General features: G+C 55.2%; 1 protein-coding gene across 3 annotated transcripts in view; it reads right to left on the bottom strand.

Annotated features, from left to right (window-relative positions):
* The window catches only part of Olfm2 (olfactomedin 2), a 60464-nt gene that overhangs the window by 32172 nt on the left and 14347 nt on the right, over window positions 1-13945 (bottom strand). The window contains exon 1 of one of the 3 annotated variants that reach the window (XM_058576627.1): window positions 13494-13736. The exons of 1 other annotated variant lie outside the window; for it this stretch is intronic. In XM_058576627.1, the coding sequence (XP_058432610.1) occupies window positions 13494-13628 (135 nt within the window). In that variant the 5' untranslated portion in view covers window positions 13629-13736. Of the gene's footprint in view, window positions 1-13493; window positions 13737-13945 lie in introns of those variants that run through there. One more of the 3 variants, XM_046437765.2, reaches the window with a different exon arrangement.

Below are 13945 nucleotides of genomic sequence, written 5' to 3'. Positions count from 1 at the left end.
TTCTGTGCAATCGATGTGAGCAGCATCTCTGACTTCTACCTGCTAGATGTGCGCGGTATCCCCCTCTCCACACCGACAGCAAGCTCTCTGGGCAGGGCCAGGAGTCCCCTGGGGGAATAGCGGCCCTCTGGTTGGAAACCGTTGCTCTAGTCTCAGCCGTGGCCCTCCCTCCCCTGCACCTCTCTCTAAAGGTTCCTCCCACACTGAGGCTCCCATGGCCCCCTGCTGCACACGTTCTCAGAACCCCCCACCCCTGTCCACATGTCCATCCGGCCCCTCAGCTGCACCCTGCCCCCAGACGTCTCTAAAGCCCTGAATCCCAACAGGCTCAACTCTGAAGGCAAGACCTCTGCTCTCAAACCTTGGTTTCATTCAGTGGCTCCTGAGTCTCCATCTCCATCCCTTCCAGGTACGTGGGTCAGACACTCAGGCCCTGTTTCTACTCGCTCACCAAGCCCAGCTGACTCCAATTCCTAGATATGAGACGTCACAGATGGTTCTACGCCTCCATCACCATTCAATAGTCTAAGCCATCTTCAAAACTTGGAAAGTCCATCTGGTCTACCTCAACAGACTCTCTTTTTTTGCACACCTCAGGGAACTTTTACAATGTACATGTGACCATTATCCTGCAAGCCAAGCCCCATGGAGGGCTCTTTTCACTCTCTGGATACAGATAAACCTCCTTAACAGCCACAGGACCCTGTGGGTGTGCCCTTACTTACCCTCTGCTGTTGTCCTGTACTGACTTCTTACTCCAGGGCCTTCTCTGGATTGTCATTCTTTCCATACTTCCTCTCACCCCAGGGCCTCTGCATAAGCCATTCCCTCTGCCCAGAGCACTCTTCCCTCTTGGCATCAGATCTCAGCTCTTGCTCCCTTGGCCTTTCCAAATGAGATCAAATCTCCATATCATAAGTTCCTACGGCACCAAGATCTTTTCTTCCAAGCTGTTATTACAGCGGCCATTCATATTTATTGGGGAATCTGTGATCACTACCTGCCTCCATTTGACAGGAATCCCCATCTGCCCGAGTCTGCTGGGCTCACCCCGTCTCCTCCCATCACGAGCATGGAGGCACTGCTGCTCGCAGGACCAACTTTGAGTGACCCAGTCCAGCAGTGGAGGTTCTCCGGGACCTCAGGAGCCGAGCTCCCAGGCTTGGTAAAGGTCCGAGCAAAGACGGACGGGCACAGGTGCCAGGTGGAGAATAATAGTTCATCAGAGGCAGGAAGTCAGAAGCCAGGGTGAGCAAGAGAACACGCCCCCCCCCACGACGAGGAGCCCCCAAGCTGGCATCCATGCTGCACAGGGGACTGAGCCACTGTCTCCTCCTGGCTGTTAGAGACTGGTGACCTGTCGTGTCTGCTGGGGCTCGGCTCCCCATCTTTTACCCATCCCCCAAGCTCCGCCCATCTGCCAGCTGCCACCTGTGTCCCTGTGTCCCCATCCTGCTGCTCTTTCCCAGTTCCTCAGACCAGACCCGTGGGCAAGTCCCGAGGGCTCTTCTCCAAGACTTGCTCCCACCTGCCCCGCACCTCCTGTCTGGCTGCCTCCCTCTTGGCCTGGACGGCGCTGGGTCCCGCGTGGACTGTCGCAGTCACCTCCTAGCTGGTCCCATTCCCCAACCCAGTAACTGACAGAGGTCTTAAGCATCGGGAATCAGATCGGACTCTCCTTCCCACTGCAACTCGTCCCGCAGCTCCGCGCCACATTGAGAATACACTCAAAAGCCCCCCCTGTAGCCTGTGAGGCCCTGACTGCAGCCCCCTGCCAACCTGCGTCCTCGTGCCCGCCTGTCTCTGGCTAGCTCTTGCCACAGTGCAAGGGGCTCTTCCCCACCTCAGGGCCTTTGCACTTCTCCCAGCTCTTCCCAGGGCCAGAGAGCCTGACCCAGTGACCCTGCCTCACGAGGCTCCCCTCACACACGCTCATTTATTTGTGACGTCTGTTATGTCTCTAGTATGATATCACCCAGGACTCAGGCGGGCTTATTATAGTCACAAATCTGTGACTATAATATTTGTTACAGTAACAGAAAGCTGACGAACACCGTCCCTTGCCACCACCATTCTGTGCCCTGCACTTGGAACCAGACAGTAATTTCTTGTTTGTTTGCAATTGGTCTCTTCCTACCAAATGTCAGTCACATCTGTGTCCTGCCACCTACGACACAGCCTGCAGCTCCAGGCAATCGCTGTGTCGCGTGAATGAACGAATGAGTGGCCGCGTCTGCATGACCTCCACTCCCAGCTCTCCTTCCAAGAGATGCTCCTACCCGTCCACCCCTGCCGAGTGAGAGACCTCCAGAATCAGGGGTTCCAAATGCCCAGGGGTCCCATCTCGGCTAACTGGACAATGAGTGCACTCCTGGTACAAGTTGAAACCTCAACCTCCCCTCCCCAGCCTGGGGCGATGGACTTGGAACACGGAGGCCAGGGTGATTGGCAGGTGTAGGGCCATGGACTTGAAGGTCCATGAAGATGGGGGCTGAAAAACCCGGAGCTGTGGGTAGGTGACATGAGGGGTGCAGAAACAAGAGGCCTGGGGGGGGGGGTCATGCCAGGGGAGGGACCCAAGAGCTGATGCTGCACCGGCTTCCAGAGGGGATTCTCTAGGCCCTTGGATTCGAAGTAACTCCCTGCCGTTGCTGAGATCTGGAACATTCCCCAAAGCCTACATGTGAAAGCTTGGTTCCCAGCTTGGCACAGTGGGCGCTGGTGGACATGTTAATAGATGGGGTCCCATGGGAGGTCTTAGGCCATGTGCACATGACCTTGAAGGGCACAGTGGGGCCCCAGTGCCTCCCCTCGCCCTTTCTTTCATGCCCTGGTCATGGGATGGGTGGTTTTGCCACTCCCTGCCACGATGTGCTCCCTTGTCACAGGCCCAAAAGCAACAGCACCAACCGACCATGGACTGAAACCTCTGAAACTAGGAGCCAAAATAAGCATTTTTGCTTTATAAGTTGATTGTCTCAGGTATTTGTTACAGTAACAGAAAGCTGACGAACACCGTCCCTTGCCACCACCATTCTTTGCCCTGCACTTGGAACCAGACAGTAATTTCTTGTTTGTTTGCAATTGGTCTCTTCCTACCAAATGTCAGCTTGCAAGAGCGAGTGCTGTGTCTGTCTCACGCAGAGTGTGGTATAAATATTTGTTAAATGAATTGATAAAGGAGTAACTGAATGAATGAAAGATGGCCCTTTGGGCCCCTGGAGCACCACCTACTGGGTTTTGAGAGACTCCCTGACAGTTCCTGTGTCCCTGGGCCAGTTAGGGACACCGCCCCCCACCCCCACCCAGGCCAACAGGAGGCAATTGAAAATGGAAAGAGACGTCAGGGAAGAGCCAGCCGGTGAGAGGGGCAGAGGGTGACGGCTGAAGGAGCCTCTCTGGCTGGAGCAGGAGGGAGGAGAAGACTATGAGGCCAGAGCTGGACAAGGCCAGAGCTGGGAACAGGCAGGGCTGAGGGACAGGAGGCAAACCAGATGTGAAGGACCAGGACCTCTCTCACGCAGAAGCTCGTCACGATTGATGGTAACAGTGATTCCTCAAAATGCGAACCGTGATCCCTTGCATGCACCTGGCCCTTGCTTGTGCCAGGCGCCTGTTGGTGCATCAGCCCCCGTAATTAGTCCTGGGGGTCAGGGGGTCAGGGGGTGGGTGGCCATGTACCTAGCGTACATCAATGTAAATCCAGGCAAATGACCGTGTGCATCAGTGGACGAGGGCACCCACGGCCACGATCGCTCCCTTGTTAGTGGTTTGCAGCATCCTGTTCTCCTGTATGAAGGCTCCTCAACTTACAATGGAGTTACATCCTAATAAACCCAGAAGTCGAAAATGCGCTGGACACACCTCACCTTCCAAATATCACAGCTGAGCCGCGCAGCACGCGTGGAGCGTCTGTTATGTGCACCTGTGATGGCGTGGCCAATGGCACTGTCATACTGCACAGTGCCAATCTGGGAAACGGTCAAAAATCAAACTGAATGTGTATTGCTTTTTGCTCCATCTGAAAGCTGAACAATCGTAAGTCAAAAAACACCATAATTCAGGGATCATCTGTACTCTATGTACAACTGAGAGCTCACGGGTCAGTGTGAGAACCCAGTGTACCTGGTATGTGTGTGTCTGTTTTCCTCCATCCTTGGTCAGTCACGTCCACGTGACGCTCTACAGCCATGTACACACATGCATGTTGCCCATACCCAGAAGTGTGCCACGTTGGGTCATGCCCATCACACAGGTCAACACCTCCTTGTAAATTCCATGGCCGTCTGTATGTTCTTCTGGACAACCAGGAACACGTGTGTAAGTCCACCCAGGAGCCATAAATATGTTATATATCTGGTTCCATTTAAGAACACCTGTGTCCTTCCATGTATAACTCTCTACGTCCACTCACATCCACCTGCCTGTATCCACGAGCATCCCTACACTCGTCTCAGTAGGAACGGACATCTGTATACCGTCTGTCAACTGCCCTCCTAGGTCTCCCCGTGAACTCATTAGCATTGCAGTCAGTCCTGAAATATTCCTGCAGAATTTATGCTTTACTAATAAGCCTGATGTCCTGCTGAGGTCACATGGCACTTACAGGGCTAATGGAGCCAGCCTTGGCCAACAGGGTTGGGGAATCCAGGACTCCCAGAATGGCAAGAGAATGCACTTACAAGAATGAATGAATTCCTCTTTCTTCTCACTGCACCAAATGTCTCAGTCAGTGTCTACCTGCAGAATGTAAGTCACTGTTCAAGATATGTTTATGGCCCCAACACTGCCCTGGCATCCTGCTAAGGGCTACATCACTAGATTTGCCATTATACTGAAGACTGCATCACACACTACACTGAGGGCTGCATCAACAGACTTGGCATACTGAAGGCTGCATTCCCTTTAGAGCATTACACCAAGGGTTGAGTCATCAGACCTGTCTTTACATGAACATTGAATCATTCTTCCAGTGATACACCTGAAGGCCCCAATGGAGACTGAGCATTATCCTGAAGGCTCCATAAATAGAAAGTAAAATTGAGAAGCAGCACCTTCCCTCAGCCCTGGTGACTCCTGTGTGGGGCTGAGAGATGGTCCTAAGGGTTCCAGGAGAGTGGCACAGTGGAGAAGCTGGAAACCTGGAGTCGTGCACCGGGGGAGGAAGCCAGAAGACAGAGGAGCACTAGTACATCAAGAGCTAGAACCCAACCCTCTTGAGTTACTGGTGCTGAAGGAGCTGGGGAGACGCCCAAAGTGTAACTTGGGGCCCTTCACTGGAGCCCTGGAAGCTGCAGATCCAGTCATGCTCAGCTCCCCCTGCCCAGGGGCCCTGCCGACACATCCCTGGCCACTCCCTCGAGGAGAGATCTGCACCTGAGAGCACAGGCCTCTGCAGGACCAGGCAGCCGCTGTGCTGACACAGCCTGGGCATGTGACATGCCCCACGTGCCCCACTGCACCTCAACGCCCTAGAGTGTGCCCCACATGCCCCGTAGTCCCCACGATCGCCGTGTCCTCTAGGCTCAGACACTCCAGATGGCATCAGATGCCTCTTACTCAAAGGTGCACACCTGCCACCAACACACGCTCAAACACACCGGGACACACCCCGCCATGCAGGGCCAGGCTCCAACACACACGCCCGTGTCCGAGCGAGCTGTGGGGTCCGGCAGGTCCCCAGCTTCTGCCCGGGTCTACATGCTGCGGACGGACTGACGGGCAACAGGGAGAAGCTGTTATGAATTAACCATGGAGGCCGTGGAGTGCTTGGCCCTGCCACCGTCACTGGCTGCTGCCCTCCCAGGAGGCTGTGGGACCCCAGGGCGGGGGACAGGGCAGGCAGAGTGGCTCGCTTAATTAATTAGTCCTAATTGAGGTATCTTTGCAAATGTCCCTTTATTGAAGGACACGATTCCATCTGTTCCTTGGGAATTTGTCGCCTCTATTTGTGGCCAGCCCTTGAGTACCGCAGAAATGACAAGAAAGAGCACTCAAGGAGGCCACGGCTTGCACCTCGGCCACGCTCCCGATAATGACAGTGGCGCCCGGGGACGGGCGGAGGGGCTGGAGATCCAGAGATCCAGCGGAGAGACGGAGAGATAGCGATGAGATGGGGGGGCTGGGCCAGAGCAGGAGGGACACCCGGGCAGGTAGAGGCACAGAAACTTCCCACCAGGGAGGACAGACGTGGGCGCGGGGGGCCGGCATGGTGCGGTCGCATCTCCCCCTGCCTTTCCCACCTCGCCCGGCCTCCGGTCTCCTGGGCACAGCACCCGCCACGGCAGCGACAATCAGGCCTGATTCCTCTTGGCCCTCGCAGCCTCCCCTTCCCTCTCCTCCTCTCCCTCCCCAGTCACTCCCGCAATCATCTCCCTTGTTCAAAATGAGCTGCTGCAGCTGTAGCCACACAGCTGTTCATCTTGGAGCCAGTGCCGGGCCTGGTGGCTGGGTCCTAGAGGGACGCCCTCGTGGCCGGCAGCAGGAGGGGGCATGGGGCTTGGCTCCCACCTCCACCCCAGCTGCCACCAGAGCTTGGCTCCCACGCCCAGTGACCACGGGGGTCTGGATGCCCCCGACTGACCGTCTTTGGGGCCTTCCTGGTCTTACGCTCCCCTGGCCCGCCATGTCCCACCACAGCAGCCTTCCTGATACCCGACACGTCCTCACTCAGGAGCCTCTCAAGTCTGAGAATTCTAGTCTGCTCCACACCCTCCACCCCAGCCCTGCCAGGGTCCCGTGGTAATATGCAGACGGAACCCCAGGACAGACAGATGGACAGACAGGTAGGAGATATAAAGGTGGTGACATCAGAGGCAGAGATGTCAGAGAGACAGAGACACATAAGACAAAGACAGAATGAAACAGATTGTGTGTGTGAGAGAGAGACAGAGAGAGAGAGAGAGAGAAGGGGTTGGGGCTCAGCAAGCATGAGGCCTCAGTTTGATCCCCAATACTAAAAGAAAAAACAGAAGAGAGAGAGGATGACAGAGATAAAGACACACACACACACACGATCAGCAGTGGACACTCAGCAAACATTTAAGGAGTATTTACTATTTGCTGTGAATACATAGTAAAGTTAGCAAGAAATAAACACTGTGAGCCAGGCGTCCCTGAGGTCCCAGCTACTTAGGAGGCTGAGGCAGGAGGATCGCTTGAGCCCAGAAGCTTGAGGCCAGCCTCAACCTAGTGAGACCCAGGACTGTTTTAAAAAAAAAAAGAAAGAAAGAAAAAAAGGACACCTCTATCCACTGAGATAGACATGGGGGGTGCAGAAGTTCAAAACCTCGGCACTGGGGCTGAGACAGAGAGAGGCGGAGCCAGGCCCACCCCCAGGCCTATTCCCCTGTCCCTCTGCCTGTTTCCCCTCCAGCCCGGCTTCCCAGCGGCTGCCTCTTCCCTCCGAGCAGGAACACACCCAAGCCCACGCCCAGCCGTTCCAAAGCCCCCGGGGCTCTCCAGAGGGTCGCCAGACAAGGGAGGTGCAGCGGCTTTCCAACTGGCCCTCTAGATAGACGTCCTGACCACTGAGTCTCGGTGGCCTCACGGTCCCTTCCTGCCCCACTCAACGTGGCATTGGAGCACCCAGACCAACTCCCTCTATGCCCTGGACATCGCTGACATTCCGGGTGCCCCATGCCCCTCCTGACACACTGCCCCCGGGCCCTCCCGGCCCTCATCCTCTCCTCTGCTGGCGGGTCCCTGCCCTCCTTCCCCGGGAGCACTTCCTTCTCGGCTGGAAGACTCGGTTAGGAGCTGGGGGTGCAGCTCAGGGGTGCAGCTCAGGGGTGCAGTGGGCACTCACATGCCACAGGAGGGGCAGGGGACTCGATATACGCATCGCCACCTCCAGGAACCCGCCAGGCCGGTTTCAGTGCCTCCTCTCGCTCCCACAACCTCCCAGAAATATCCCTGTCACTAAACAAACCACGTCATGTCACGTCATGTCACAAGTCATGCTGATGAGACTGTGATCTAATTGAAGTCAGGGACCTTGGTGTGTGTGTGTGTGTGTGTGCATGTGTGTGTGTGTGGTGCTGAGATGGGACCCGGGTCTTCACATGTGCTAGGCAAGTCACCCTCCTGTCCCATACTCTGGAGCCCTTGCCACTATGAAGCAGGCGCTCGACCAGCATGGCCTTGCGCGTGAGGGTCCTGAGCAGAAGTCAGGAGCCATGACCTGGGCAGGAGCTTGAGGCCAGGCACAAGGTGGACATGGCCGATGGAGGCCAATTCCAAACGCCTTCTCCTTCTCTTGGCCTTGACTGGTCCAGCTCTATCATCACCCACCTGGAGAAGTGCAGCCACCTCTGCCCTGGTCTCTGGGCCCTTCCCAGAGGCCTCAGCAGGCAACTGTGAACCCCTAATCCCATCCCTACCCACGCAGAACCCCCCAGAGCATCCCATCCAGTCACCATGTATTCATTTAACAAGTACTTATTGGACACCTACTATGTGCTTTGTTCCAGGTTGGGCCTAAAATAGTCTACAAAGACTGATTTTTAAAAGTCCCTGCCCGATGGCCATGCTATGTAGAGGGGGATCAAACAAGCCGAGTTAGTCGGCGACATAAAGCCTGTTACAAGGTTAAAGAGCCATAGCGAGGAAGCAGCGGAAGGAGGTGGGAGGGTGTGTTACATCACAAGGTATGGCTCCTGTCACCTCCTTCCCCTCCCCTCCCTGGCCCTCCCCTCCCCCACTCTGCAACTGCTCCACGGGCCTCCAAAGCCACTTCGGGGCCTTTGTACCTTCTGTTCCCTCAACCGCCAACTCTTTTCCTCTAGATATCCCCCCTCGCTTCCTTCAGATCTCTGCACAAATGTCACCTCCTCAGAGAGGTCACTCAATCCAAAATAGCTCTCTCACCTCTCCCCCCAGCCCCCGCCAATTCTGCTCTATGTTCCTTCGGTAGAAGGAACTGCCACCTGAGGTTGGGTAGATTTGGGTACACTTGTTGCCCCCCACCCCTGCCCCAGAATGTCAGGCCCACAAGGGCGAGGATTTCTGTCTGTTTTATTTGCAGCTTGGCACATAATAGGTGCCCAAGAAACACTGGTTGAATGAACAAGTGGGTGAGTGAATGAACGCACAGAGGCAGCCCCTGTGAGAATTCCTGTCCTTTAAGTAAGAGGAGCAGAGACCGGCAGAGTGGGTGGCCCTGGCAAATACTTGACTGTTCATCCCACGTGGTCCAGGTTGCAGGACAATCGTATGTCTTGCCCTCCTTGAGGTAAGGCATGGCCGTGTGACATCTTTTAACCAGTGAACTTTGAGCAAAAGTAATCTATGTCACTTCTCAGGCAAAGCTTTAGGAATCGGTGGGGGATGTGCCGTGCCCTGACTCTCTTCCTCCCTCAATGATCATGTCACAAGAGAGCATCCATCATCCTGAGTTCCTCCAACACCTTCAGTCCGTGGGTGACCACCATGGACAGCTCTCCACCCACCACCGCCAGCCAAGGATGGACCCATCAGGGAAGCAGGAATTAAGCCAGGCTGTTAAACGGGGGCTGTTGGGGATGTTTGTTGCCATAGTGTCACTAAGCCTCTCTTGACTGATTTGGGAGTCTCCCCACCCCCACCTCAAAAAATCACCAAGAAAATATGGATTGTGAGTCTTGGTTCTACTCCCCCAGCCTTTTGCTGATAGCTGCTCAGACCCTCCCCACACTTCCTGGGAGCAAAAGGGTCCTCCCCCAATAGAACAGCCTCCCCCATCTCCCCAGCCCTTAAGCTGGACGGAAGGCACAAGGGCATAACATACAAGATGCAGGTAGCTCACTTCGGGCCCTGTCATGATGGCAGCCGCTGGCAATGGTGGTGACCGCTCTTAGTCTGGGTCTGGATTTATGGTCCCCAGGTGAGAAGCCTTTCCGCCGAAGGCTCCACCCCACAGGGATGGTTTATGGCTGGGAGATGGCCAGAGGTACCAGCAGTGGCTGCTTCCTCCCTCCTCCTCCCTGGAGATGGTCCACAAGCACAAGAACGCTAAGCTGCTGCTCTGGAGTGAGGAGGGGAGAGCCAGAGAGAAGCACGACCCTGGGTCTGGGCTCACCCCTTCCACATCACTGAGGTCCTTTGAGTCAAACGCCAGCAAGCACCCTGCATCATGGTGCCATGAACCCACACTGCTTAGGTTTCTAAACCCTCAGCCTCTCCCAGGTTGGTGTCTGTATCTCCCTATAACTCCTCTTTACTGAGCACCTACTATGTGCCCAATCACTTCCATTCATCCCTCCCAAATCCTTATGAAAGGGACATCGATTTAGACACTTGATAAACATTTATTCCAGACCTACTATGTGCTTGGCTACAACGGTGAACACAACCCCTCCTTACTAACCACCCACTATGTTGGGTCGTTTGTTTCCATTTGAAAGTGGAATTTGAGAATCTCTAGGATAGTGTGATTGTTTATTTTAGCCACTTGACACACATTTGTGGTAAGCCTACTATGCAAAACACAGCTGTCCTCATGGATCTTATAGTCTAATGGAGATACTGAGTTCTCCTTGACTAACACAAACGTTGGAGTTCAGAGAGATTATATGATTTCCCCAAGTTTACAGTTAAGGCCAGAATCAAACCCCGACATTTTAAATTCAAAGTCCTATTATTAATGGAGCATCTGTCCAGAGAGGCAAGAAGCTTGGGCCTTTCAGATACACACATACTTGACATAGAAGAGGCACTTGGTAGTTTTGTTGAGGAAATAAATGGATCAAAGGATGGATGAATGGAGATATGGATGGATGGAGAGGGATGGATGCACGGAGAATAGACAAAGAGATGGCTGGATGATAGAGAATGGTGGATACATGATAGAGGTGGACAATGGGAGCAAAGACCTGTAGATAAGTAATGGAAATGGATGAGACAGGGCGATGGAGAGATGGATAAAAGGATGGAGGAACCGGTGGATGGAAAGACAACGAAGGGACAGAGATAAGATGGATGTGTGGAAGACCAAGTGTAAAGGTGGATGGACAGATGGAATAAAGAATGGACAGATGGGTGGGCTGGTGGAATGATGGCTGGAGAGAGAGACGTAAGGATGAATGCAAAGAGATGGATAGATGGACGGATGGATGGGCAGATAGAAGAATGGATGGATGGGGGCCTGGACAGTAGATGCTGTTACCCACAATGATTCTGTGAGGTAGGAATGATCATAATCATTTTATAGATGAGGAAACTACAGCACAGAGTGGTGTAGCCACTAGTGGATCCAGGGACACAGAGAAAGGGGGGAGAAAATCCAGATTCTAAGGTAAGTTTATCAGATTCCCAAGACCTTTTCTTGAGCACCCCACGGTGGTCATCACCTCCCAGGCCCCACCCTGAGTCCTTTAGCATCTCACTCCACAGAGTCCTTTTGTCAAGGATAGTAAGACTGAGGGATGGGGCGGGGGTCAAGGATTAACTTTCAGCAGGTGATTCCATGACAGCCTTGGATCAGGGACTGTTAGCTATGAAGGGCTCCAGGTCCATTTAGGAACATCAACAGACACACATACACACGTAACACACACACACACCTGCACACAGGCAAGCAAGCACAATTAATAAATACACATGTGCCTATGTGCACACACAAAGCATGCATGTTCACCCTTAGTGCACACAAAAATGCTGGGCACATGAACAATTTGCACACACATGCACGCATAAATCATAATTTAGAAGTGCTCGCACACACTTATGTATACATATTCCCCCAGATATGCCATAAGCTCACATGCCCACACACACCTGCATATAACACATACATGAGTTACACAGACTGGCACTCTCTGGTGGTTGGGGCGGGGGACTGGACTCTGATTTCAGGGAACGCATCTCTCTCCCCTCAGATAGTATCTGCAAGAAGACTGTGTCACATTCACATACACAAACTCAGATATGCATATGCAATCACATAACACGCAAATCCACAGCAAGGGGCGTACAACTGCAGACACGCAGATGCCTCCATATCCAAACACACTCAGGGACACACCCACACTGATTCTGGGATGGACTCCCACATGCAGGAAAGCGCAACTGGACCCTCATGTCAGCAAGCACATAAACTTTCTCTTCACATCCCCCACATACACATACTGAAACACACGTACAGATGCACACACCAGGACAGACCCAAACAATGTCACTTGATGTGAGACACACAGAAAAATACTGCTTCACAAATTGGCTGCAAGTCTGAGAATGTGGAATGAATAGTCTCACTTGGGTCCAGCCCAATACCACCTCCCTGCAGGGGCCAGACAGAATCTGGGCACAGTTGATGGTGTCCTCCAAGACACACACACACACACACACACACACACACATAGGCTTGCCTGCAACCGTTGGGAGCAAAGACCTCTCCTTCCAGCCAGGAGGGAGAAGCTGTGGTGCTTACTGAGGGCTAAACAAGGGGGCTGGAGGAGTTGGGGCATCACGGAGCAGAAGAGCTGAGGTCCAGTGCAGCCCAGACCCACCTATTGGGAGGAGTTCTGCTAACAGATTGACGATGGGAGGGGCTCCAGAGGGGTGACGATGTGAGGGGAGGGGCTGAGGGAAGTTTGCAATGGAGGAAGCCCCCCTCCCCTCTTCCCAAAACAACAGGACCACCATTATGAATCCAACTGAATACCTTCCACCCCCTCCCAGGGAAGCTCTGTGGCGGGGAAGCGGGAGGATAGGGCCACAGAGGGGGATAGCACAGAAGGGGCGATCCTGGAGCTCCTGGTGGCAGTCTGAGCCCCTGCCTTAGGCTAAGCCCCTCTGCCTTCAGAGGTGGACGAGTTGTGGGGATAAATATTCAGCGCATGTTAGACAGGTAAGGATCAGGGAGATGCTGGGGTGGGATTAGGGTCGGTGAGTGCAGGGGAGGAAAAAGAGACAAAAAGAGATTCAAAGTCAGAGACAGTGCGACAGAGATAGAAAGAGATTGGAGAGACGTAAATAGACTCAGAGAAGCAATCAGAAAGAAAAGGAGAGAGAGAGAGAGAGAGAGAGAGAGAGAGAGAGAGAGAGAGAGAGAGAGAGAGAGAAACTACTCCGATGCATTTAGACACAACCAGACAGAGACCCTGAAGGTGGAGACATCGGAGACCCCGAGACCCGCCCCCATGAAGAGGCCGGCTCCCTCGCAGCCCCACGAACCCCTCCCGCTCCGCGCGACTCAGCCGGGACCCGGCTCAATTCCGCAGCCCTGGCCGCCTCCGCCCGGGCCGGAGCGAGCCCTGGCACTCGGACCCGCTCACTAACAGCCCGGATCCTAATGACAATAACAACGCGGCACTGCGCGGAGGAGGCAGCTGGGGGTCCCGGGCCCCCTCCGCCCGGTGTCCCGCCACTCAGCCGTGACAGGCATCCCTCGGGAGGGCACTCTCTGCCCGGGATCGCCGGGCGGTCGGGGGTGCGGGGCCCCCGGGGGCTGCGGCGGCGGCCGCGGAGCGGGCACCACGCCCCCCGGGAGCGCCCCCTGCGCGGCGGCCACTCACGATTTTCTCGGAGGCGCCAGCGCGGGACACGGTGCCGTTGAGCCCCACGAGCGAGGGCAGCGTCTGCGACATCCAGTTGGTGACCATGGCCATGGTGCTCAGCACGGCCCCGATCTTGAGCAGCGGCACAGACATCGCGCCCCCGCCTCATGCCCCGCGGCCGCCCGCCGAGCGTCCCTAGTCCCGCCGGCCACCAGGCAGGCACTCGGTCCCTCACCACCCAGCCGCCCCAGGGGCGCGAGCGCGAGCTGGGGGCCAGGCCGGGGCCGGCCGGGGGGCTCGGGGACGCGGGCTGCGGCTCGGCGCGCCTCGCGGGCTCCGCTTATAAAGCGCCGGCTCGGCCCCCACCCCCTCCCGCGCCTCCGCGCCGGGCACTTCCAGCCGCCGTGACGTCACGGCTCCGGCCCGAGCCCGGCGGGGGGCGGGGGGCGGCCCGACTGCCCCCTCCCCTC

Source organism: Marmota monax, unplaced genomic scaffold (genome assembly GCF_021218885.2).
Source record: "Marmota monax isolate L192 unplaced genomic scaffold, Marmota_monax_Labrador192_F-V1.1 WCK01_AAM20220418_F8-fsc00021, whole genome shotgun sequence".
NCBI lineage: Eukaryota > Metazoa > Chordata > Mammalia > Rodentia > Sciuridae > Marmota > Marmota monax.
The sequence above is the reverse complement of the archived record's forward strand: the minus strand, read 5'-3'. Positions and strand labels throughout refer to the sequence as shown.